Source organism: Lutjanus erythropterus, chromosome 3 (genome assembly GCF_056507025.1).
Source record: "Lutjanus erythropterus isolate fLutEry1 chromosome 3, fLutEry1.hap2, whole genome shotgun sequence".
NCBI classification, from domain to species: domain Eukaryota; kingdom Metazoa; phylum Chordata; class Actinopteri; order Lutjaniformes; family Lutjanidae; genus Lutjanus; species Lutjanus erythropterus.
This window is the reverse complement of record NC_139319.1, coordinates 41,613,546-41,640,728: the sequence shown is the minus strand read 5'-3', so window position 1 is coordinate 41,640,728 and position 27,183 is coordinate 41,613,546. Positions and strand designations below refer to the sequence as shown.

Here is a 27,183-nt window from a genome sequence, read left to right as displayed (position 1 = left end):
AGTATTTAATCTGGACAGCAAATAACCAATGTGGAGAACTCGACTGAACCAGCAGAGCTTTGAGGCCAAAGAGGTCCTGCATCAACCACCAGGTCTACATCAAATGATGGACCTACTCTGGAGTGGGGCCAAAGCGAGCCCGACTCTCCTCCAAGCGGGCTGCGGTGACGTGTCACCGGCCGCAGCCAACCAGTGGTGACCCTCCTTTCTGCTCAAACAAGTGACTGTATTCAGCTCGTGTGTGCAGGAGAGAAAGATGTTTCTAAAAGTCTTTTTCTGTTCAGCTCTCAGTACTTTTGTAGTTTCTAACATAATCTTCATGTTTTGAAGTTTAGTTTCTGTCCTGTGTCACTGTTTGTACTTTCAGGTATTTGCATTATGTTACCATTTCATATTTGCTTTCAGTTGTGTCAGAGTTGTGTGAAGTTACTGCTGAGGAAACCCCCTGAATGAAAACATGTTTGTGCCGATTCAAAATTATTATGCAGAATTTAAGGAAACAGTGTGTTCATCCCAGAGACGAATATGAACGGTTTATCCACAGCCATCTACAGCTGCCTGACTCGAGCCTCCTCGAGCTCGTCTTCAGGTAAAAGACACACCTTCAGGCAGGTAGCCCTGTTATAATGGAAATGCAAACCCCTGCTGCGCTGGGCTGATGGGCTGAGTCAAACCATGTCGAGCCAGGCCAGCTCTGTGTATAGAAAAGGGCCACTAGCAACTTACTTGCCCAACCAGTCAAGTGGTAAAAAAAGAATTACAATTACATATTTTGATAATTGGTAAATGGTTAAAGTCATTTTTTATGCACAAATGGACAAAAATGCTGTTTTCAGCCTCTCAAAAATGGAGATTTCTTGCTCTTCCCAATTTATTATCATAAGTGAATATCTCTGGGTTTTGAACTGGCAAAAGAAATATTTGAAGAAATCTCCTTGAACTTTGAGAAACTGAAATGGACATTTTTCACCATTTTTTGACATTTTATAGACTTTCACTAGATTAAACATGAAAATTAACTTTAGTCTTTGTTGTTATTTGATAACCGCTAATAAATAAAACAATTTGTACAGGGCAAGTAAACATTAACTTTGAGTTCTGACCCACTGGGCAAGTGGAGGAAAAAAAAACATTAATGCTGAATCCTGAAAAGTACACAGAGTCTTATGGCTACGTGCTTTAGGTGTTTTTCAAACTGTAAGATCTGCAACTCACATAACTAACAGTATTTACAGGTGAAAAGTAGAACGTTAAGCCAGCAGTTGTTGATTTCACCAGCTACAATGTCAACTGTTGGGGGTAAATTTAATGGATTGTAGCTAATCCACTTCACTTTTGTGAGTTGGCAAACCAACAAAAAGGAAATTCACGTTGCCTAGCTAATATGCTCTCTAGATGTCAGTGTGTGAATATTTGTTTGTAAGTATATTTAAAGATGGTTTCATTGCTGAAGAAACACCACTCTGTATCATATTTGAGATTTGACAAAAATAAAGAAAAGGCTGTGAGTCTTTGCTGGGTTTTTTTGTTTGTTTTTGTTTTTGTTTTTTTGTTTTACAAAAATGATCTGGGTGATCACCTCAAATTAATTTCAGAGCTGTAGCTGCTAGCTTGGTAGTTGTTGAGTACAAATGAAAGTTAGAGGAAAGAAGTGTCAGAATTTCGCAGTCAAGCGTGACATATTGTTTTCAGCTTGTCACATTAAAAGAACTGTGATTTTTAAATTTTGGGGCCTGTCCTGTCAGTTTGTGAATATTAGTTTGAGCTGTTTCAGTACAAAGTGTCAATAGTATCAGTTAACTTACCAGCAGGACATTATTACTATAAACTGCCCAACTATGCAGTTAACTGAATATTTTCTATAAATATTTTCTATAAATATTTTAATACCACTAATGTCATATCTTAATGCATGTGAAGTACATTTTTTTTGTTAAACAAAATTTAGTCAAATCTACTACGAAGCTGACTTTTCATTGACCGACAGATCAACTCTGGCTTGTGCATCAACAAAAAAAAACAAAAAAACACTACATTACTTGATCTGATTCTGTTCATGTAGAAACACTATATAGTCAATCATATCTCAAATAGTAGAAATTTCATTTTGTGCCTAAAGATTGTTAAAAATAATTGTCAGTAGATATTTTCTTCCAATTGTTAACCTCAAATCAGCAGATAATAGACTTGTGTTGCGGGACATGCACACGGGCTGAACAATGTGCCAAAAAAAAAAAAAACATATTGCAATTATTTTGATAGATACTGTGGTATGAGTCATGATTTTAATGGGAATGGAATTTTTTCCATTTCATTTTAACTGAAAAAAATATAAAAATTATGATGCTGTCTTTTCTGTCAGGGTCTGTACCAAACAAACATGTTCCCTTGCATATGGAGAATATGATTTGTTGGCTGGTGCATCTCTGTAGCTCCACAATGCTTCATTTATAATGGTATGTCGTAAGACATTTTACCTTTATTAAAAAATTGCAGTGCCTATGATCTGGATATTGCACTTGGTCATATTGCGGTTTCCATTTTGATTAATTGTTCAGCCCCGACATACATCGCTCACAGTTCTTCCCAAATGACAAGCTGGAACTTTGAGGCCAACAGAAATCAAACTAGAAACCAGTGTTAACATGCCAGCAGGAATGTAATGTTAATAATTTGCTTCTTAATACAGAGAAAAACATAACATGACACATATCAGCCTCATGGTGGCCCATTAGTTCATTAAATGAAGTTTAGAGCAGTGAATGATTCCTATGAGAGCAGATGTCCTCACACTATAAGTCAATGTTAAATGTCTGAAAGAAGCAGATTCTAATTAGCGAGGACAGGAAGTACAGATCATGCAATGCAAAAGTCAAAGCAAAACTACAGCAAGTGGGTTAAAGTGGATGGGAAGCATCTACTGCCCAATTCAGGCAATATTCAAGAGTTAATATAGTCAGTTATTCTTCAGAGTAAAAAGTTGGTGGAAACAGAGTCGGTAAAGCATCCCGTTTATATTGTAAGTGAGGTGAGATACATGAAAAACTACATACTACTCACATAAAACAGGGCTCCACTCTGTAGGATATGGGGAGATTCAATTGTTATTATGGAAAATAATAAACTGCATTAATGTCATGGATACAAATGAACCTGCACTTCAAGCTAAACATTTTTAAAATGATGCATTAGCGTCAGAATCTAAGCAGAACCTAAAGCAGTCTGAGGATGGAATTAGAAACGGGTGTTATTCTAATACCTCAGTGGTCTATAGTCCTGCCCCTTAAAACAAAGATTTCTAACTATTTTATAGCAAAATTTCATACAACCAAGACTGCACAATGGCTACCACAACAAATGCATGTGACTATATTTCACAGTGTGAATCACAACAACAGCGAGCAAACTTACAGTACAGAACATCTGAACAAAGTAAAAGTCAGTCACATAAAATACAACAATCATGCCACTTTAAATTTACTTACAACTGCATTTTGTGCCTGACAGAGAGAGAACATGTAAAACTAAATATGCTGTTCTCAGTACATTTTTACCAAATAGAATCAATTAAGTCTCAACTGTTACTTCTGGTATCATCATACTTGTGTACACTATTTGATGAGCCCTTAGTAGGCTCATGTAAAACAGAGATTCAATGAGTCCATTTGAGAGAAAGTAAAATGTGAGTGTAGCATGCATGGTGGTGTGAAAGAAAGCATAAAGACTTGCCTGTAGTTTCACTGGCTTTGGTGATTCTGGCTGTTTGTGTTACAGATAAACAAATGCAAATTATTAGATTGTGTGCACACAAATCCTGTGCACAAAGCCATGTCACCTATTATGTATACTTTTACCTGTTTTATTGTGATCAGTGCATCTCAGTAACTTGTGACTTTATTTTTTCATTAGAATCTCAAAGAGGCCCGCAAATATCACACCTCAACCAAACTGCTCTTTAGTTATTTTCTAACCGTTACCCTGATTACTGCATTATATAGTGTAAGGTCAAAAGAGTAGCCTAGGGCTGGTTTCACAAAGATATTTTAGAGATTAATTTACCCATATCAGATTTTTTGTTAAATCTTTACACCATTTGTGAAACATTCCAAGAAAAATGTCTTTATAACTGTTCACTTCCTCCAAATGTCACATATTTTCTGCTGGGGTAAACAGAGCTGAGTGGTTCAATATGCTCATTGAGTCGGCCATTTATTTTATTTTGAAAAGGTCTTAATGTACGCAGAATTTATTGTGCCGTAGTCCTACTTCAGATAGTTGAGGACTAAAGTGCTTTGTGTAACGGATGAATTTAGACATTATCTGAGGTCTGGATATCTGTTATAGCTAAGCCATAGTCAATGTCTGTCTTTGTGAAACCAAGCCCAGGTCTTAATCATACAAAGATATGATAAAGCATAGTGGTAGAGTTCATTTTTCAAACAAATGTCAGCATTTCAACACATTTCTCTGGGCTCTTTCAGTTCAGGCACTGCTAATCTAAATTAGAGAGATGAGAGAAGAGAATACTCACGGGAATGTTGTGGTCTTTTCTTCCTTTGTGGGAGGAGGCAACATGTGCCAGGTACTGAATGACCTTTTTTGTGTTTTCTGTCTTGCCAGCTCCTGACTCACCTCTGTGACACAAAAGAAGATGATGCACACAAAAACAGACATCCTCAGAACAGTGTGTGTGAAACATTTAACACAGTAACACCTTAGGCACTCTGTGATCTTAAAAAACTGGATCAAACTGTCCTCCTTTAGCTTTACAGATTTCCAGGTGCTTGCATCTGAGGACAGAACACCAGCCCCGTCCGATTTTGTGCTACAGAGAACTGACAAATAATTAAAGTGACAGTTCACCCCAAAATCAAAAACACATGCTACTTTCTTTCTGCAATAGAATCTACTGGAACTACTTTAGAATCTATGGTAATGCTTCCTTTTCTACTACAAAGAAAGTAGTTCCTACATGACACAGCTCACAACAAGGTGTGTGGATTATTTTGAATAACTGGGTTATGATTTTTGTAAAGACACACTGGTTTTTGTGCCATTTAGTCACATTATATTGGAGAGAAGGCAGACATCTCTATAATATTTCCAAAACTCTGCAACCAAAACCACCTAGATGGATAAATAGCACTACATGCCAGGGAAAAAATATGTATTTTTGAATTTCGGGTGAACTATCCCTTTAAGACTCAAACTAAAATACTGGTGTGTGTCTAATCATGTGTGTCTTTGCAATATTTGGAGTGTCAGTCCAGTTTAGGCCTGTGGTTGCTGGCATGTGGATGCGCAGCCTGCCTCTCACTGCTCTGTTATACAGAGACCAAGGCACAGAAAAACAGGGAAGAAATCTTCTCAAGTCCGCCGAGCCGTGCAAAAACTTTGGGGGGAGCGGTTTACATTTAGAGCATACTTGAGGTTTTACAGTAAGTGCAAATTTGCATACACCAAGTATGCACAAAATATTGTTTTGCTTTCAGACTGAGTGAGTGTGATGTGGCTGACAGTAAAGACAGGGGGAGCGGTGTGTAAGTGCTGTCAGTCTCGTTGGCTACTGTGAACAGAGGCTAATCATGGAGGGATTATGTCAATGTTTCTGTTGTTGGCCTCGGACTGCTGGCTGTTAGATTCCTCTGCTCCTTCACTTCAGCCATATAAACACGGAGTGCTGACTCAAACATGTCTTAATTGTGGCCTCAACATTTTGTTAGCATGTCCATATTAAGTATTATAGTGTTTCATACTAGTCCAGGGGTCTGCAGCTCTGGAGCCATATGCAGCCCTTTAGCCCCTCTCCAGTGGCTCTTTGTGGCTTTAATGAAAAATGATATGGAAATGAATAAAGGTGATTTTATTTTTACACTTTAATTTCATTTATCATAGTTATCATAGGTGTACAGTGTACAAAAAAGTTTAGAAAACTTAAGTGTTGCTGCTGTATGTAAATTTACTTGATAGACTGTGACTGTAGGTAATGATATAGCAACGTGTGAAAGAGGAATGTTCAAGGAATGCAGGAGTTCTTGTGTTTGGCAACGCTGTGTAACGTTGATTAGCATCCATTTAGGCTGCCAGGTAGAGTCACTCAGTGCACTGGGGCTGATTGTTTTTTTTGTTTTTTTTGACCAGTCAATAGGTTGAAGTGGGAAGAATTTCAGTTGATCAAGATTTTCTTTGGTTGACAACAGCCCTATGATATTTTAAAGTATCTTTCTTTGTACAACACAGTAATGCATTTAAATATACACGCAACACAGTATACAATATTCACGTAAGAAATTACAGCATATTTTTTTTATTGCAAGTGAGAGGTGTTAATTTAATTCTAGTAAGTATGTGAAGATTTTTTATTTAAAGTTTGAACCACTGTTCAAAAATGTGAAAAAATTCAATCTGTACCGATTATTCAGATTAGATTCTATTAGTTTGAGTTTGAATTACATCAGTTTACATGTTAGTCTTCATTTAGTCAAAAATATGTTGTATTAAAGTTGACTGATTATCTGAGTGTAATCAAAGTTTTTATCCCCCATGTGTATACATAAGGGTCAAAATAGCACAAACACCTCACCATTCAGCCTGCATCAATAAAAACAGCTGCTGCATGGCTCATGTCTTGATAGTCTCTCTGGCATTTTCTCCTGTCAACTCTCGACACTTGTCACTGAAAAGACGCCTGAGGGCTGCGTAGCAGAAATGTCAGGCATTTCACAGACCCACATTTCTCACTTTTTTTCTCAAGTACTGACAGTCTGGACAGTGTCACGAAGATACACAATTTAAAATAACCGTCAAGGCCCCTGAGGCAGCTGGTTCACTTGCACTGCCCGTGAACTTGTGTAATTACCAGTAAAATGCATTATTGTCACTTTCATTTAATTCAGACACAAAGAGAAAAAGCCACAGGGAAATAGAGTTGTCCACATGATGTTATTTCTGAGAAGTTAAAGCAGGAAGGAGACATGCAATATCTCAGAGATATAAGACTCAAAAGCATGTGTCTGGGCACCTGGAATTGTTTTAGCAACACTAACTTTAATATGCTGCAGTTTCAACAAAGCACAGAAAGTGTTTATATAAGATTGAGGTTCTAAAATAAAATTCATGCAGTAGTTGACTGAGCCTGTATACTCACGTGCAAAGAATGGATTGATCCTCTCGATCTGTGGGAGACAAGAAAAGGGGGAAAAGGGGAGGAAAAAAAAGTCAATATCAGCAGTCTGTCAATGATTCAGTCTCTTCTGTGCTCTCACAAGGTTTTCATCACCAAAACATTGTGCCGAACATAAAGTCTTATCAGCAGAATGTGGAACTGAAGGTCAAGCTCAGTGTGTGTGCATGTGAGCAGCCATCAGATGTTTCAAATATCATGTTTTTCACAGCCTGAGACTGGTTTTTACCAGAACGGGAAAATGATTTTTGTCGGGGCGGATTTTTCAGTAGGCTCAGGCTTCACAGCATTTCACCGCAGGTACTTCCTGGAATGTAATGTCAGAAGTGCAAAGACGCGGTGCTGTGAAGTCAAATCACTGCACAGGAGAGATAAGGCAACTGTAATGTCAGCTCTGTATCGGCAAATACAGGATGCTGACGTGGAGTAGAATTTTGAGACTTACACTACGGCCAGTAATCCCTGAATTTATTCAATCAAGTACAGATGGTTTATTAATTAAAAAAAAACAGCAGATACATATGTAGGCTAAATTCTGCTGCTAGGAGTCCCTCACATCAGAACAATAACAAAAGACATTTTGATGACATCATGAAGTTGAGTGGGATAATGGGAATTGCTGTTCTTAGTGTTCAACAGCCAAAAGGCCAATTAGGTATTATGTTCACAAGAATGGGACAGAAGGACAACTCATAAACATGACGCCCCCAGGGTTTTTAAAAAATTCTGAATTACAGAGGTCCTGCAGCATACAGCCATGAATGTGCACAAAAAATTTTAAGTTGCTCCAATAGTACAGACAGCAGCTTGACTGCTCATGCACTCACACATGACAGATTATGCCAGGCAGAGATAATAATTACAGTGATAGCAGACTGCATACAACCTAGCACTTGAACTAATAGTACAAGAATGTAGACTATTATACTGATGGATCTCTACAAATGTCAGCTGGATCAATTAAATGAAATGTGCACAAGTTTGACTGAATAAAGCATCAGCCACTTACAGCATGATGACACAAATAATGATCCAATTCTTTTGTTGTCTAAAAATGTTAATGTGTGCTGTGCTGAGTGCAATTAGCCCTGCGGTCATGTGGCTATAAAATATGACATCTAATGTGTGTCCATTAACCACCGGGGTATTCCAGTTTGCAGAGTCTTGTGAGCTTGGAGTGAGACAGATCAGAGTCATCTAGAGGCCCTACAGGGGAAATAATGGTGATGATGTCATGGGAAAAGAGTACTCTGTCTTCCTGTCAATGCCCCCCACCGGGACAGGACCTCCTGTCCACTCACATGGCTGACTGAGTGGCAACAAGTCCAAAGATTAGATAAAAGTCATCAGACTCCACTAGAGCACATAAACATTTTAAACTGTCTAAATAAAGGTCCAGTGTGTAAGATTTAGCAGGATCTATTGGCAGAATGTGGCAGAAATGGAACATAATATTCACAAGTATGTTTTCATTACTGTATAATCACCTTAAAATAAGAATCATTGTGTTGTTGTTACCTTAAAATGAGCCCTTTATATTAAGGCTGCAACTACCAACTATTTTCATCATTACACTTCCACACACATTCTGATTCCTTTGTACCTTTTCATTCAATATTCTATGAAAACAGTGACACCAGCTACCGATATGTCAGCGCTAGGGATAATGATGATTAATCAGTCCTTCAGAATTTGGTTGATCAAGTAAAATGCAATCACTCGACTATCAAATACAAAATTATTTTTCTGACCGCACTCCACATACTATTTGATATTCAAGTACATTAATTTAATATGCCGGCCGTTGCGTCTGTCAGAGAATACGCCTACATTGCTGTAAAAATAAAGCTATGATTGAGAAGGAAAGAAACACATTTGATATTGTTTGGTTTCAGCAACATTTTTAATTGTTAAATAGCAATTAATCAATTAATTGATTGTTAATTTTACCGGTGATCTTTTAAGGAAAGTGCTTGCAGTTTGCAACCCTAGTCAGGACTACTGAAGTTTGGATTTACCAAGTCTACTCAAACTGCAAACTTCATCCTTACAGAAGAACCAGAAACACAAAAGGGAGACTACAAAAAAACTGAAATGCCATCAAAAATTTAATAGAGAATGGACTGCAGGAGTTTAAATGGATAGAATATGACACAGGAGGATGTAATGGACTGAAGCGTGTGCTCCCAGTTTCCACACATAGCCAAGAAAGCTTGTTTTTCACCAGAAATACCACATCACAATTCATGGGAAAAGTGGACAACACAATGTCACAGTTAAAGAGCAGTGATTAGCTGCATTGAAATGCTTTTTTTCTATCTTGGATTTATGTAAGTTTACATTTGGGCCACCAAAAATGTGCTTCAGTCACCAAATTTATAAGCTTGGTGGCCTGTGAGACCTGTGCTTAGAAATATTAGCGTCTATTCCTGAAGGTGTCTGTAATCTACAAGTTCACCACTAGATTCCACTAAATCCTACACACTGGTCCTTTAACTATGTGAATTCAAATAAGAATTGAAATCCCACTCATCCTAAAAACGTTGTATATAAAAAGATCTTCAATAATGATGATGCCACTATAACATGAAACCAAATAATATGGCTCTATCCCCAAATACCAAATGCAGCTACATTATATTTGTGGGTTGGACAGTTTAAGATCAACTGTGCTTCTGCCTCGTTTCATTCTAGCGAAGACAGTCTCCTGGATCTTTTATTTGATGAGTAAGAGCCTGTTCATCAAGAGGCCGGCTCTCAGAGGCCATTAATACTGTAACTGTATTGCAGAATCTACATGTTTGTTAATTGAAAGAGTTACCAGTGATTGGCAAGCTGGTGCATTAGTAGATTAACTCAATAACTCAGTGTCTTGGTCACAGTAACTCAGGAAAAGACAAAGCTTCTCTGATTTAAAACACAGCCTTGTGACTGAACAAGCCAATTTCAGCTTCAGCATTTATCCAAAGATAGTTTTCTAATATTAATTCAGTTGCTCACTAACAGTCTGAAAAAAAGCCTTGCTCTCGAGTTTGCCCTCAGCAAATGGTTGCAAGGCAACAACAGCTTGCAAATTAACTGACTTTAGATCTGAAGTGTTATAACAACAGGCAGAAAATGCAACAAACTGATAAAATAGAACTTCTTTGTTCCTTAATCAATGAATACAACCCACGCTGTGTCAGACAGGCCATCAAAACCTGCTGAAGCGATCTAATCATGCAACATAAAAATAGGATTTGTTGCAAAGGAATAAAAACTGCTGGATGAGAAAAGGAAAAATAAACTCAGTGTGGATGAGTTCCTCTGCCGTTCCAACAACAAGTGAACAGGATATACTTGATTCAAATCACAGTGGTAGAGGTGGCTGGAAGAGTGAGCTGATCATTTAACCAGGTGGTTAACGTGGAGAACGTCACATGTGCAGTGTCCACCAGGAGTGAGCGATTGGATGAATATCTCGTCCATCACCAATGGTCTGAATCCATCACTGGTTGTTGGGTTTTTTTTTGGGGCCAATTCATTTTGCTAATGTAATGGTCTGCAGTGTTATAGTCACTGCTCCACACTCTCATCCAGCAGCAAAGGACATACCCACTTAGCTGACTGCACTGACCTGGGTGACGAGTGAGAAGAGTCTTTGCACTCTTTTCATGTAGTGAATTAAGGATTTAACTCGACCAAACCTGAGTTGGTGATTTTTGGAAGAGGGGACAGGCTAACAAAGATGGTTTTGGTCAGTTTGAATGAAGTGTGTTTTATGAGAACTTAACAAGCCAGTTAAGCTCACCTTAGTTCTGTAAAAGAAATAAACTTTAAAGTCAGAAGGTGTGTGTTTTTTTCTTTGTTTAAAAATGAAAATCGGTGAGAATATTTAATTTCTTGACACTCTGTGAATTTATTTTGTTAATTGGGTGTAGTTGAACGTACACAGCATGTAACATAGTGAATTCGCCACTTGCACACATTTTCCAGCTGAGACTCGAGAGGACAAGATGTGAGTGTGTGTGTACACATCACCCAACCCTAGTGTACACAGTGCACTTAAATAACAAAATGATTTGACTGACAAAAAAGTCAATAGGGATTTAAATTTTATACCAAGATGGAACAAACTCTCCAGGCTTTATTTAAAAAAATAGAATGATGAAGGATAAGAGCTTTCCCATGTGACCAGTGAACAGGTATGGGTATAAAACAGCTACTAACATAAAATAGAAGAAGAACTAAAACCCAATATAAAATAGGTGTCTGACTTGTTCAGATACGTAGTAATAAGGTTTAGTATTGATCTGAGCAGTGACCTCAAATCAAACTAGTGAAAAAAACTGCCATTATTTTCTATTCACATCAAAATAAATCAATTCTACATTAGCAATCAAAATAGGTGTGCTACATAAGACCAATTAAGTACACTTTTTTAATCACAATTTTCACTAATATGGGAAATCAGCACAAAGGTATTGGTAGAAAAAACAGCTTTTTTGTGTTTTTGTCAGAATTTTTACGGAAGATGGCAGGTAATAATGCAAAGGTACCTTTGGGTTAGATAGGCAGGGACAGTCCTGTACAACCTGGACACCCGGAGCAGTACCCAAGATTAATCAAAAATTGATATGTACTTTCTCCAATGTAGCTTTTTGTGAAAGAATCAAGCCTCTGAAAATCTATAAATTACCACAATACAAGAAAGAAAACTCAGGCTCTGGTTGAACTGCTCACAACTCATGTTGGCACTCAAGACCATAACATGTGACGAGGGGTCACAAGTAAAGACTGCTTCATTTTGAGGGGTCATGAGCCAAACATGTTAGGAAGCACTGCTGTGAATATTTCAGCTCATTTTGTACATCCAGGCAGGAGCGTTCTGTCAGAGGTGAAGGTTTCCTGGACTGAAGTGCTGACTCTGGGCTAAAATCATGGAAGGTTATCTGACTGAGGACACAGCTGGATGGCTCATCAGAGACAACCTGGCTTTCCTGGCTTCAACCAGAAACTTCCTGCAGTTAAGTACCATAAAAGCGGGAACTGGCCTCACAAACATGCATGCAAATGCTCGCACACACTAAAGCTTCTATGGTCCTTTAGGATTTCTCAAGTCATGACATCAGCTGCTGCAACGTGCATGACAGCACACGTGCAAACACAATCCCCCTGTTAGCCCCCACCTCCTCATTTTTCTTTACATTCACATCCCTATCTGAATCAGACACAGACACGCCGCTCAGAAAACTGGTGTCGCCTTTATCAGGCTGGCTGCAGACACAGTGGAAAGATATGATCCAATCATTGTGAGACTGTTCACTTGCACTCACAAATTTGCCAGCACTGCTGCAACCTTAACAGCCTCTCCAGACTGTAGAGCGCTGATTACTGGCAGAAGACTGTGTGTCTGTGCAGAGGAGAACTACCCAAACAGGGGCTGTTATTTTCAGAACATTACTTGATGGTCATAAGGACTGTTTTGTGGGTTTCGCATGATTGGTAATGCTCTTGCCAGCTTCACATGACTCCATTATGCTGGGTAGACAGTGAGGATTTCCCCAGGATATATAATATTATTAGTTAAAGCAAAAGCTGAGAAGCCTGAATGTCATCTTAAATATTAGATCAAGACATTTTTGAAAGCAAAAATATGTCACATCTTAAAAAAAGCAAGATTGTATGAAGGTTGGAATAAAGCAGATGATCGTCAAAGGTTTCAAAGACATCATGGACATGCCACAGGCTACACAGATGTGGATAAAAGTAGCCCTCAGATAGAAAGGGCCCACCTTGGTGGTCTTACAAACTGGTGACAGTGAAATATTTGCGGATGTCTAAAGGCTTTGACATAAACACAGCAGCTCTGCATGTGGTGTTTCTCCAAGTGAGGAGAAAGAAGAGGATGAGGGGGGGTATGGAGGGGGAGCTGATCTCAGCTCACGACAGTGAGCTCATTGTGAGGCTGTGGCACGCTGGGCCTGGGCCAGTGTCTGCCACTGATGGCTAATGCCTGTATTTAGGAGTGGCAATGAAGTGCAAACACTCACCTCAGACACAAACCCGTCCTGCACACTGATCTAGCTGTTAGCAAAGTGTCAAAGCGGGACAAAAACTGCCAGATAAACAACACATCAGCTAAATGTTCAGGCTAATGAAGACAAATCCATGAGCACCATGATGCTGCCTTGTTAACAGAAAGGAAATAGAGCTCTGTCTCCATGCTGTCTGTGAAGGGAGCTATAATGTTACTGATGATGTTTGCTCAGGTACAGACAGTTTATTAAGCCATTAACCAAGTCATCAACTAGCACCTATAAAAATTTATTTCAGTAAATGAGCATCTACTCAACTATGAAATGACAATCAAAGACCCAGTTTCCTCTTCAGTAGCATACAGGCCTGTCCACAGCTTACTAAGTCCTTCCTCCTAAAGCCAATATCTACAACCAATGCTGGTTAGAGTACCTTCATTACACAGCTGAATTACACAATTATTCTTGATGGAAAATTAAATTTGAATTACAAATCAACAGTAAACTGTGCAGCCAGAGCAGATGCTTCCTTAAAGGCTCAGCACATCCACACGTGTTTTCAACTACTGCGGCTAATCAGACCCAATCAGCTTGAAGCTGGGTGGAGCTGTGCTGTGAAATGTCTGATGTCACAAAACTATATGGGCCAATAAGAAAGGTGAAGTGTGACAGTTGTCCCACCTTGACAAGTGCAACCAAACCAACAGAAGGCTGAGGAAGATGTCAGTCAAGCACAGTTTGTACGTGCCCACATGATCCTGAGGAGAGGTCTAATCAGGGCTGCGTTCAGCCCTGACAAAACATAACAAAACATTTATTTAAACAGAAACGCTGCACTGATCACCCTGATGTATCCGCAACCGCACTGCAACGCCTTTTCAATACAGTGTTTACAATACACATCACTGCTTACAACACCTGTGACATATCTACAAAATGAGAAAAAACATATCTATGCACACTGTTGTGCAGTGTGCAGTTTTCAGATTGAACACGCCCCAGGCAACATAATTGAAAACACCTGTGTAGGTGGATTATTGGTGTGTTTGGGCTTTAAAACTAACAGCCCCAATCTCAGGATTAATGTAGACACACAGCTTATTTAAAACATTAATAATATTATAAAACAAGTTCATAAATCTGCTAACATCGTTTTGTATAAACCTGGCTGGCCACAGTGTCAGTTCTGTTTTAAATGTGTCTTACAAGCAAAAATTACTGTTGAATGACACACTGTTCTACAAAGTTCACGTTTCTTCATTGTAATGAACAATGAACACCGGGGACGATAAGCTATCCAGCTATCAGCTATTCTCGATCAATATATATATATCGCAAACATCAGCTAATAAAATAAAGGCTACATTAACATCTGATTTGATAGGATGTGAAATTTTTAGGCAAATGCTGTATAAAAGCCAAAGTATATTTGTGAAGTTTTTTGATGAACTTAAGAAAAAACTAACCATTTGAAGAGTCAGCCCAACAGTCAACACATATATGTTAAATTATGGCTATCTTAATACTATCAGCCATGAGAAGCGGCTAATTATCAGTCACTGATATCAGCTAGTGTTGTCAAAAATATTGATATATCTATAAATAGCTTCATTAAATATTTAAAATGCTTTCAATATTTTTTTTTCTCAGCAGTGATAATGTGGTACCAGTTCCACTTTCTCACTTTGTCTTCTTTCCAACAGTGAGTTGACACACACCTGTGCAGTGCCTCTATAGTCCCCCCTCACTCTCACAGTGCTGTCTTCTTTTCATCATTCATCTCAGTTACTCTTTGTGAATATTTGTTGTCATGTTAAAGCCCCCTTATCTCAATATAGAAATCTAAGTAAAACCTCATGGTGTACAGCATGAAATTAATAAAGATAATTATACAAAAAAGGGGGAAAAAAATCTTTGATACAGATACTACATCTGCCATTATTTCCAGTACCATTTGTTTATGATAATCTAAAAGTTAATCCCATCCTGCAAATCTAGCCATGCATCAAGCTATGATGCAACACCATCATAGTCACTGAGCCAAAAGTGTATAATGACTATGCATAGACTACCACATATATTTGATTTTCCAGCTAAAATAGTGGGTTAAGTATCCCCGGAGGCAATTACAGGATTTGCTTCTATATGTGCACTTGGATGGAGCAGGAGTGTTGGTGTCCTTTCTGGCACAGACAATCAATCTCACACACAGAGTGAGCTTGTGATTGTTTATTACTGTGACACCTCAGAGCAGTTATACTTATGACAGAGTGCCAAAGGGCCTCCACAGCCTATTAAAACAAGGCTATAGTCATGTTTGCAGTGGCATGAACCAACACTTGTCTCTAATCTTGCTGCACATTCCAAATATAGAATATCGACCAACAATACAAAACCATTTACTACTGGTCAAAAGGGATGGGGCTATCCTATGACCCAGAGGTATCTGTCAGAGCAGTCAATCATTTTAAACCACCCATTTTAAGACTATAATCGTAAAGGCCTCTGGGTCTGATGCTTCAGCCAAGGACTTAGAGATGGAAACAAATGCAATGGAGATCCAGAGGATTTGGTTTCATATGTGGATCATTCTCCTTCATTCTCTCATTTCTGAGAAGGAAAGTCTGTAATGAAATCTGATAGGAAGATTATCTGTTTGAGAAACACTGACAACAGACTTTTGATTTTTATTCAAGGTATTTGTGCAAACTGAAGCTCAGAAACGCATCTAGAAAATAGTTGAGGAAAGCTGAGATTAATATCTACATCAGGTGCAAAATAAATCAGTGGTGACGGGGTGTATCGCAGCCAAATGGAGAAACGTAGAGGGAGGAAAACGGAAAATCCGTGTGAAAGGGAAAATAAGACATATTGAAGGTGAGAGATTTAAGAGAGACAAGAGGAAGAAGACAGACAAAACAGAAATAAATCTAGTTTGGCTCCAACTATAGTGTAAAAAAATGCTGGTCCATAATGATGTCTCACTTCCAGGAGCTGATGTAAAGAAAATAGCCAGCAGGTGAAGTTTGGAGATCTTGGACTATTAGTCTGAGACTTTACAACAAAGACTCGTATAAACTATGTGAGTCTGACGGATCATTTTACGCTGGTTGACATTAATGAGAAGGTATTTGTATTCTAGATCCACATCTGAACATCTGTGATGGATGGAGGCACAATAAGCCAGAAAAGTGGAATCAGCTGCACCTGTAATCACAACAACTAAGAATTTCTTTGTGGAATTCTACACTCAACAGTCGGCTTGAACAATACAAAGAAAATCTACAATATGCAATAACTAGGGTTGCAAATTGTAAACTCTTTCCTTATTTGATAATTGGTAAAATTACCAATCAATTCATTGATTAATCATGATTACATAATCTTAAAAAAATTGCATTTACCAAACAACCCAACAATGAAAGTTTTATCTCCTCAGCAACGTGTTGCACGTTCTCTGACAGCATCATATACACACTTAGAAATAAAGGTGCTAACGAGAACCATGTATGTTTTTTTCTCCCCCATAGAAGAACCATTTTTGGTTCCTGTTAGAACTGTTTTATTAAAGTTCATTTGGAACCCTTTCAAAGAGTTCTACCAATAACCCAACATACAGGGTTATACCTAGAATCATCTGTGACAAGTTTTACTAAGAACCCCATGTGAGAGGTCCTACACAGAACTCTTTTATAGTGCAATGGTTCCATCTAGGATCCTCTCTGAAGGTTCTATCCAGAACCTTTCTACCTTTCTAAAGATGCTAACAAGAATCCAGACTGGGGGTTCTCCTGAGGCTGTTCTTATATTCCAAGGGTTTCATCTTGAATCAACCCAGGGAGTTCTACCTAGAACCATTTTATACTGCGGTACAAAAAACCTCTGACAAATCCTTTCTTCCAAAAATAAATAAATAAATAAATAAATAAATGAAGATCCATTCAGGAAGAACCCTTTTGGATCCCTTATTTCTAAGAGTGTAGCTTATGAAAAGAGCTGCATATTTCAGATGTTTATTTGATAGCAGATCTATTGAATTTTACATGATCAATCAAAGTGTTAACAACTGATTAATCAATCATTGATAAATTGCTATTATCCCTTGCAATAACATTGTTCAATATTGCAGTGATATGACTTGTGATGAATAGTGTGTATACCTGCTTTACAGTTCCTATGTCTTTCTGACATTTTGACATTTGCAGTTTGTTTTTGAATTGGTTGTGTAGTTCTTTGTGGTTGTATTGCAGGTCGTGATGGAGGATGGTTGCTCTATGGTATGTTTCACACAGTTCCTATGTTTGTAACAACTAATCATTGATAATTTCCACTAATCATATCGTAATTTCAGTCAAAATAATCACAACCATGCCAGCCCTAGTTTGAATGCATGACCCGTGCGTCCAGGTCTTCATCTGATAGGTCAAATGTTCACATGCTGTGAATGCATAGTGTGTCTAAGTTTTTTTTTCTTATTCACTGCATTTCGAGGCAGGCTTTTATGATGTGTTTATTGTGCATCACTTTGAAAATACAATTTATCATCAGCACTAACAGTGTGTTCAGTCTCCCAAACTTGATGACTATGCTAACTGAACTTAAGACTCTAACTCACTGAATTTAATATAAGTCACCAACTTAAGACAAGGCACATCTTAAAAACACACCTTTTATCTTTGCTCATGAGAGATGTGTGTGACACCATATTTGAGTTCAAATGGGACACATCTTCTATTTCATTAGGATAAATAATTAATATTAGAAGAATATATTAGAGGAATATAAAATATTATAATATAATAAATGCTTCTGGTTAGAATTTAAATCAGTTGAAAGTCATTTTAAAAAGTTCCCATGTGTGAGTCGGTATGTCAGGGAAGAAAACATTAACTTGATACACACAAGGTCTTCAGGGTAGGGATGTTTATGATTTATCATTAATTGATAAATCTCCTTTAAGAATTTAACCAATTAATAATTAATTAACTAATAATGTATGTTTTGTGCACCACTCCTCACTCACAGGTTTTCTCGTGGTTTGGTTTGGTTTGCCTGGAAATGGCAGCAAGTGTGCCATATTTGACATTGTTAACCTTATTTTATCATTTTGTTTGTTTAAATTCTTTGTGCTTCATGAATTAACACTTCACTTTACTAATGTGCCACCAGGAACGTGTTAATAAAACTTCAAATGAGAAAAAAAAAGTTTTTTTTTATCTTATCAATCATTAATGATTAATTGATTGCTAACGTTTTCAACCATGAGTGAAGACAATGCACAAAATCTGCAGCTCTACTTCAAGGTTGCTTCTTAATTGTGGGGAGCACAGAGATGATCTATTCATATCCAGTGTTACTCTGTAGTAAGCTTTACTCATCTGCAGTGGTGGACAAAGTACTCAACCCCAGTACTTGAGTCAAAGTATAGATACTTCTAGTCAAATATTACTCAACTACAAGTGAAAGTTGCTCAGTCAAAATTCTGAAGTCCAAGTACAAGAGTACTTGCTTTAAAAAGTACTTAAGTATTCAAAAGTACATGCTTTTAGAAATACTTAAGTATTTAAAAGTACAAATTACAAAGTACATTATATAACATCAGTACATTGTTGTATTGTTTTCATGATGCATTTACAGAAGCTTGTAACTCTCTGAAATCATCTAATGATGCACTGATGCTTGTAGAACCACTCTGCTACACAAAGTCTATAGAAACACCTATAAAAACTTCAGCATAGAAATACAATCAAAAACAAAAAGGACAGCTGTTGTCATTTTCTGATGCAACTGTATTAAAATCACAGCATGAAATTAGACTGACGCCAACTGTAATTTAGTCTTTCTCCTGCCGTCACCATTACTGAGTTTTGTTTGAATGAAAGAGGGAGAGCTTGCTTGTTCTTGTTACAGAGAGTGCCTGGATGACGCATTTCCACTTTTACATCGATCCCACCACTGTGATTGGTTTCCTTCTGTGAGGAACACAGCGTGTGGCCAATCGTATTTTAGAAAAGAAAAAACAGCAACAGCTGACTTCAAAGCTATGCTTAGCCTAAAAGTAACATGTAACAACAACCTTCCTATAAATGTAGTGGAGTCAAAAGTACAATATTTGTCTTTGAAATGTAGTGGAATTTAAAGTTCTAAGTTTCCAAAAAAAACAAATACTTGAGTAAAGTACAGATACTCAAATAAATGTACTTTGCTACTGTCCACCACTGCTCATCTGCCTTGTTATACCTAGATTTCATTTGAAAGGGATACAAAAGGGCTAGTACTGTGCAATACTTTGCACATACTAGCACAGTGTTAGTATTATTTAGGATAAAACCGTGAGCTTTATTGAGACCTATTACAAAGAAAACAGGAGCGCTCCTTCAGTTACTGACTGAGCAGTTTCACTGGCCACAACCACATCTGTTCCAGCTGTTTTTTTTGGGGGGAAGAGCAATCTTTGGGAGAATAAAAGAACAATGGCTTCAGTGACTGTAAATCTGTCTCTCATCCACAGCTCCTTGCGGCATCTTTTTGAAATGTGGAGCATCGCTTCGCAAAAATTTCCTGTGTGCGTATTCTTAAGGTGCTGTGGGGTGCCCAGGAGGGGGTTTGAGGTTGAAAGAGGCCGGCATCAAGCCTCAGTTCAAAAGGCCATCAAAGCCATTACTGTTTGCTATAGAGCTCATTGGTGCCAGGTGGGAAAGTGTTTCCTGAGAGTCTAACACTGTGCCATTATAAACATTCCCAAGTTCATTCCTGATAGTATAGATTACACTGTACCCTGGAAACTTCATGGAACATGCTTTGCATTCTTCAAAACAAGTCATTTAATCTTTTATCAATATCAGTAATGCTGCTGACATGTGAGATGAGAAGTGCTTTGTTCATTGTTGATAAAGTGGACCTCTGTGAGAGAAATCAAAGAGCTGTGCTTTGGGAAAACCCTCACTAAGCTAAGATGGATCTCACTAGACTTGACCTAGCGCCCTGATTAAACACCAGGGAGACTCAAGAAGGGGGGTCTTTAACCATTTCCACTGAAACAAAGACCCCCTTTTTCAAAAGCCCACCTAGGGACACTTTGAGTGCTGTTGATGCATGTCCACTGTTGGAATCCATCGCAATGCTGACATGACCAGTCCTTTAACACATGTTTTCATTCAAGCAAGCATCAGCATTTCCTCACTACACATTTCCAGATATGATAAAATTAGCTTCATGTGCGTCAGTGAGTTCACGTCGGCTGAGCAGCGAGAGCAATTATGTAAAGTATCTGGACCACTAATCAATGACAGATGTGCAGTAAGTTCTAGAGGTCTGCTCACACACCCTGTCTTTGTTAGGCAACACCTCATTTAACCTCCCATCTGAGCAGTGACTGGCTTCACAGCAATGCTGAGGTAATTAACAGATCCCTGCAAGGTTTAGACACCCCTCAGCCATAAATATGATTCTCAAGCTGTTCAGCTCCAAAGGTCATAAATTAGAGGCAACAAATTATTTGTCTCAAGTGTTCTTTACTGCTCAGATGGCAATTGACACTGCAAAGTCTAAACATGAAGTGTGAAAGGTCTAATACATAGTTACACATAGCATACATTTGGCAACAGTTGCATATGTAGATGCTGGTAGCGCCTTCAAACTTTGCTACTTTTCTCTTTTAAACTGTTATGTGTTTCAGCAAAAAAGATGAAAAAATATCACTTATGACAGAAATGCAGTCGTAGGCACTGGAAAAGGAAGCATGGAGTTTGGATTAAAGAGCAGCGGACCCTGATGACCAACAATGCAGTCGACATCTTTCAACCACCAACCAGACCAGAGCACGTTGCCACAGACACCCCAGGACGAGAGGAGGTGCGCAGGGACAGCTGGGAGTTAAAGAATGCTCCTGGCTAATGTCTGGTGAGGGAAATGGAAGGGATGAAATGGGACTGGAGCCGGCAAAACTATGGGTACCAGAGACTGTTATGATGACACAAAGACAACTGCTCCACAACATCACGGATCAAGCTGTTGCACAGGAGCAGTTCTGAGCTGACAGGATGACATGGAAGACTCTGCTAGGATGCGGGAAGGAGGATTTCCCAGATGTCAGAACTTTTTATGTCAAGGTGTCGACCATATCATCATCATCATCATCATCATCATCATCATCACCATCTTGCTGCTGATGCAAATTTGAAAAAATGCACTACAGAATTATTTCCTGGGTGTAGACGTGCATATGTATATATGTAAATAACTGTTAACTGTTCCATTTTATTTGGTTTTCCATTTTATTCTATTTCATTCTGAATTGAATATATTATGTGTGCATATGTTGTATTGTGTGTGTATCATGAAGGAAGAACATTTCCAATTTTGTTGCACCACTCTGTGTAATGCAATGATAATAAATTACCTTGATTCTTTGATTGCTTTCATACACCATTTGGTTACTGCCTCAAACTGTGACCCCATGACATGTGTTGCAGGAATGATATTCTGTCAACAATAGTAGTGCTGTTAGGTAAAGTTAGCTGAGGAAAAATGTTGCATGGTTGAGAAGAAAAGGAGGATTCAGGAAAAATGGATTTGTTGGACCTCTGGGGACAGTGATTAAGTGATCTACCTTGTCTGCAAACAAGTGGATTCAGTGTTCAAGGAATTTAATGTTATTTAATACTACTGTAAGACCAATCACAATCTGTCATCAAACCTTTCAGAAACCCTGGTCTAATGTCAGTCAGTGAAATTTAATGAAAGATTCTGACATACCTGGGACTGACTGGGTTGGACAAGTTTGTCAACAGTCAGAAATGTTTTCCAGGCTAGCGGCTGGGCTGTAACTAACCACTATTAGCTTTTTCGATCCATTATTTTTAACGATCATCACATCATTTCAAGAGACCAGGGGGACGTGTTCAAATTGCCCGATTTGTCCAAACAAAACCCAAAGATATACAATTTACAAAGATAAAAAAAAAAAACAATGATAAGCTGAAAACACTTTTTTGATAACTGACTTAAGTGATTAATTGATTTTGCCAAAATTTCTGACAATTTTCTGTAGGGGTGTAACGATACATCAGTCAGGATCAATATATCGATTCAAACTATAATGATCCAGTATGATGGATGCAAAGTGAATACAGAGATCTATACCATCTTCTTTGAGATACACCTTTATTTTGAAATTCCCATTGCATGTCTGTGTCACAAATGTCGAATCATAATTTTGTTGCTTTTTGTCAGTTGACATAAATAGAACCAATTGTGTTAAATTGACATGTTACATTGTATGATCTCAATCACAGACCCCAAAATTGAATCAAATCACACTGTGGCAGACTTTGTGATATCTGAAATCATTAAATTGTTGTCCAAAGAATCTATATAACATAGTATCATGATGAAGCTATTCACACCCCTAGTTTTCATCAACTGACTAATCGAGTGAAAGATAAACTGTTTCAGTGCTATATTAGACCATTGTAGGGAGTGCTGCAGAACAGCTTGACTATATGATTGATTTCTACATCAAATTGATGAAGTATTTTAATTTGTCAGGTATTTCATTTGCTGAATGAACAAAAAAAGGCATTCCTGTCTGCTCATTCTAACTCTGAAGTGTGACATTACAGCAATAAACAATTACACACACCCTGGTAGAGAATTTGATCCATATGGCTAACTTGTAACACCTGAAAAATGTGATGATATCTTGTTTGGCCGTCCGGTGACTTTTTTGCCCACTTGGAGATAAAAGAAAAACACCCACCAGTGCTATTACAGCTGGATTTTCACTTATATTAACCAGGTTGCTGAAATGCTCGGGGCCACAGCTGAGCAGCAGCTGGCCTACACTAATCTCCAACCTACAAACCTCCTTTTCAACCACAACACTGTTAATTCTGATATGACCAAGTCTGAAAATGGGTTGGAGTAGCAGTGCATTCAAAATTACAGGTCAGGCTTGCCTACGCCGTGACATACAGTAAATCCATGCAGCACTTTGAAAAGCTCGGGGGCAGAGGTCATTGCTTCAAGAAAATGAGAAAACGCAGAAATATGCTGGAATCAACGCATCACTAACTGACAGATCTCCCTGCCCTGCCCCCATGCGTTTATATCCACTCATGTAGAAACAGTGTGTGTAGAGAATAGAGGGTGTGAAGAAAAGAGGAGGAGGTGACAACAAGAAACTAGCTGGACTAAAAGACAAGCTGGCAAAGTTCCACAACTACAGTGAGGTTACAGCTGAAACTATGTTCCTCCCTCTGAGCATCTTCATTAGTGAAGAGGTGATACATCTTCAGACTAAATAAAAATCTGAACACTTGTTTAAAAAAAACAACGGTAGTTAAAAATGTTCTGCAGTTGTCGTCACTTATGACATTAGTTTTTGTGTAAAAAGGGCAAAGGTGTCGTCAACCCTCTTGTTGACACTACTGAAAACTTCCTTCTGTGTACCAACACAGGGAAAGCAACGCCTAAAAGGACTGACGAGACTGTCCAGTTTGTCACCACCCCCACTGGTCGGCCCTCACAATAACACAAAGGACCTATTGTCGAGCACAATGGGGTCACCCTCTCTGTTCTCGCTGGTCTGATCCCAGTCAGTCACTGCTCATAGAGCCTGGAAGTTTGCCATCTACCAGGCAAGAATCTTTTGAAGACATCATTTTGAGTGGACCGCCTTCGCTTACAAGATTTTATGTTAATGAATTAAAAATGCACAAACTGACATTTTAACTCCTGAACCCTAACCCATTTCCTTCTGTTCTTATATCAAAATTCCATCATGTTTTTGTCCTGTAAAACAAAATATGATGAGTGCTTGCATAAGTTTGAACAAACCAGTTTCAACCACTAACATCATGGCATCCACTCATCAATCAATTTTCAACTTTTAGCTGTATCATAAACATTCATTCATTCATTAGCTTCTACGACAAGTCTAGAGCTGCAATGATTAATTGAATAATTGATTATGAAATTAATCAACAACTACTGGTTGGTTTCTTTACACTTTCATGACACTAAACTGAATATGTTGGGTTGTGGACAAAACAAAACATTTAAGGATTTCGTCTTGGACTTTGGGAAACACTGAGCAACGTTTTTCACCATTTTCCTTTTGCCGTTTTTCACCAACCAGCCATACAGGAAATATGCAGAGTTTTATGTGGACTAATAGAATAGAAAGTGGCATAATTTACAAAAAGAAATACACATCCTACTAAGTTGGTTTTGCTTTCCACAAATGCTGAAACACCTCATCACACCAACCTAACCAACCTGTGAACTCTGAAAGGAGACAGGCAGGGTGTAATAATTTAAGAAGATATCCAAACAGTAAATACAAGCCATAATTTAACTTAATTTTGTCATTTCTGTATGTGAGGTGGACTGATGTAGATTAAAAAAAAAAAAAACGACAGTCAGACTTACCTTGTAGCATGCATCTGTATGCAGACTCTGAGATGGCGTAGATGTGAGGGGGCATTTCGTGCCTCTTTTTGCCCCTGTACATCTCAATGATGTTGTCTGAGTAGATGGGCAGGTTTTTGTAGGGATTTATGACCACACAGAAGAGACCAGAGTATGTCTGTGAAAAGAAAAGGAAACATGGTGGACTGTTAATTCATCACACAACAGTTAACATTTTACAGTATTTCACACAGTATTCAGACAGTCAATAATCACAAAAAGGACGCCACATGTCATATAAGGATACTACTTGTAGATAAACCTGTAAAATATAATCTTGGGTGCATTTTTGAGAAATTTAATCATCAGTGTGACCTGACAAACATCTAACTGAATTTTATCGAAATTGCAATATGGCCTACTGCAATTCTGAGGCAAAATGTGCCTCAAAATACCATTTTAAATTAAATATCGTCGTGTTACAGAGTTGTCCTGGCATCATACTCTACAGACATTTCCTACAGACAAAACATCTTTGTTTGGTACAGATCCTGAGTCAGCAGTAAGAGTGACTCAATCACATAAATTGCTGAGCCGATGTGTGTCAGATTCTAAAAGAATCACTAAATTGGCAGCCACAGTGACAAAGATCTGGTGAACATATGTTTCAGTAAGTTTGTTTTAGGTAATATAGTTGAATATAATTAAGTTAATGTTTCATTTTTGTTCATTTCTGTATCCTATCTAAACTGCAAACTCATTCAAATTAAGGCTCTGTGATTTCAGGTTAAATGAGTTGAGGGTTTTTTGTTCAGTAGAGACAGACAGACATTCTGTCCATGACTCACACAGGCCTGGACCACTCAGGACTTTTGCTTGTACCTAAAAGAAAATACGTCACACTTGGTGAACGGCACAAATTCTCTTAATTCACTCATACACTGCGTGCCCCTTAGGAACAAATCAGTTTGTACGAGTGGTTCTTGCACGAGTCCCATTGTGTTGGGTGGATTATGAATTCACAAATCGTGCCAAAAAAAACAGTGCACAGCTGCAGGTTACTGGCACACTGCCAAGTAACCTACAGAATTTAAAGGAGCAATATGTAACAGTTGTACATCCAAAAATGAGTGATGGCATCCAAAGAGTGAGTTAGAGCCAAATACTGTACATTAAATAGGTTGAAATCCTATTTAATATACATATACTATGGTTGAAGCAAGTAGTTTCCCCCGTCACCTCCTCCTCCACCCCCAAGTCAAGTGCAACATCATAATTTGACAATAAAATGTTTATAACTGTTAATTGTCTGTCAATATAAAGCTCAGCCAATTATCCTGAAAACAAAAGACCACTGCTCCAAAAATACTGGAGCTTCAATTCAGTGACTTCTTGCCTTCTATCTACCAAACTGCTTTTACATATTACTCAGTTTAACAGTCATAAACATATACTCCTTCTAAATGAATGTTAATGAGTTGTTATGACTCATAAACAGACACTAATGCATTTGCCAAACATTTGGTCTTAATTTGAACTCTAATAAATGTGAAATGGACAAATAACACAAGTTACAGGCCAAAATAGAAAAGGACACCACAGCTGTAGATTTTTTGTCACAGAAGTCAGTAGTTTAATTTAGTGTTTGATGACATATCACACTCACTTAATAGTTTATTACAGTAAATTACAGTACAGTTTATTACAGTTTATTACAGATTTCTACTTTAAGATTCTTGCTCCACTCCTTCATTCCTTCTCACATGTGACAATTCTTCATCTCCTTTTTCTCAACATAATCACCTAACAGTGATTCAGTCCCTTCAAGAAGATGTGATGTTGCAATCATTCAACAATTCATGCAAATTCAACCAATCCCTGTGAATTCTGTGCATTCTTGCAATTCTGTCCAATTACTATCCTAGTTTTCCAATCATCATCGCTTCCAGTGAGTTCGACCAATCACATCATCTCAATGAACCAGCTTAATTTTTTTGCTTTATTATTAACTATTTTTTTGCACTTTGCATTTTTTTTATTTTGTCATGGGGACTGAAAAGAACACATTTGTCTCTGTTATTAACATTTATCAAAACTCTGGCCACTTTGACTTAATAATTTTGTGCCATTTTTGAGTTTGCGGTCCAAAAAGATTTTGCTTCTTTGCAGAATAACCCTCAGGTGCACTTCTGCATTTACAAATAAAGCAGATTTGTATAAATTCTGTAATTCTTTTTGGTATGGTTAGTTAGAACACTCAGAACAGCTGTTCTCCCTGGAACAAGCTCCCTTTGATTTTTAACAAATTATACAAAAAATGTTACTTTCTTTTGGTCCTGTACTTACATTCTAAAAAATATGCCTAAAAGTACCACAACATGCATCTCAATTTTTTTTAGAAAACCTGCCTTGAAATCAGACATTTTAGGCTGCAACAATCCCAAAGAAGGCCTGCGAAATCCTGGAGGGAGTGGTGATTTTACCCTGACAGTGTTTGACTGGCTGCAGAGATCAGATGGGGGGGTTGCAGACAGACATGCAGTCAGACAGGCCAGGACAGGGTTAATCCCT

The 27,183-nt window shown here is 38.1% G+C and overlaps 1 protein-coding gene across 3 annotated transcripts in view; it reads right to left on the bottom strand.

The window, feature by feature from the left end:
• myh10 (myosin, heavy chain 10, non-muscle) overlaps window positions 1–27,183 on the bottom strand; it is a 90,158-nt gene that overhangs the window by 42,708 nt on the left and 20,267 nt on the right. The window contains exons 3-8 of one of the 3 annotated variants that reach the window (XM_084716232.1): window positions 24,634–24,790; window positions 7,148–7,175; window positions 4,532–4,634; window positions 3,730–3,759; window positions 3,486–3,500; window positions 3,061–3,078 (exon numbers count right to left, since the gene is read on the bottom strand). In XM_084716232.1, coding sequence (XP_084572358.1) covers window positions 3,061–3,078; window positions 3,486–3,500; window positions 3,730–3,759; window positions 4,532–4,634; window positions 7,148–7,175; window positions 24,634–24,790 — 351 coding nt within the window. Of the gene's footprint in view, window positions 1–3,060; window positions 3,079–3,485; window positions 3,534–3,729; window positions 3,760–4,531; window positions 4,635–7,147; window positions 7,176–24,633; window positions 24,791–27,183 lie in introns of those variants that run through there. The other 2 variants (XM_084716230.1, XM_084716231.1) reach the window with 2 other exon arrangements.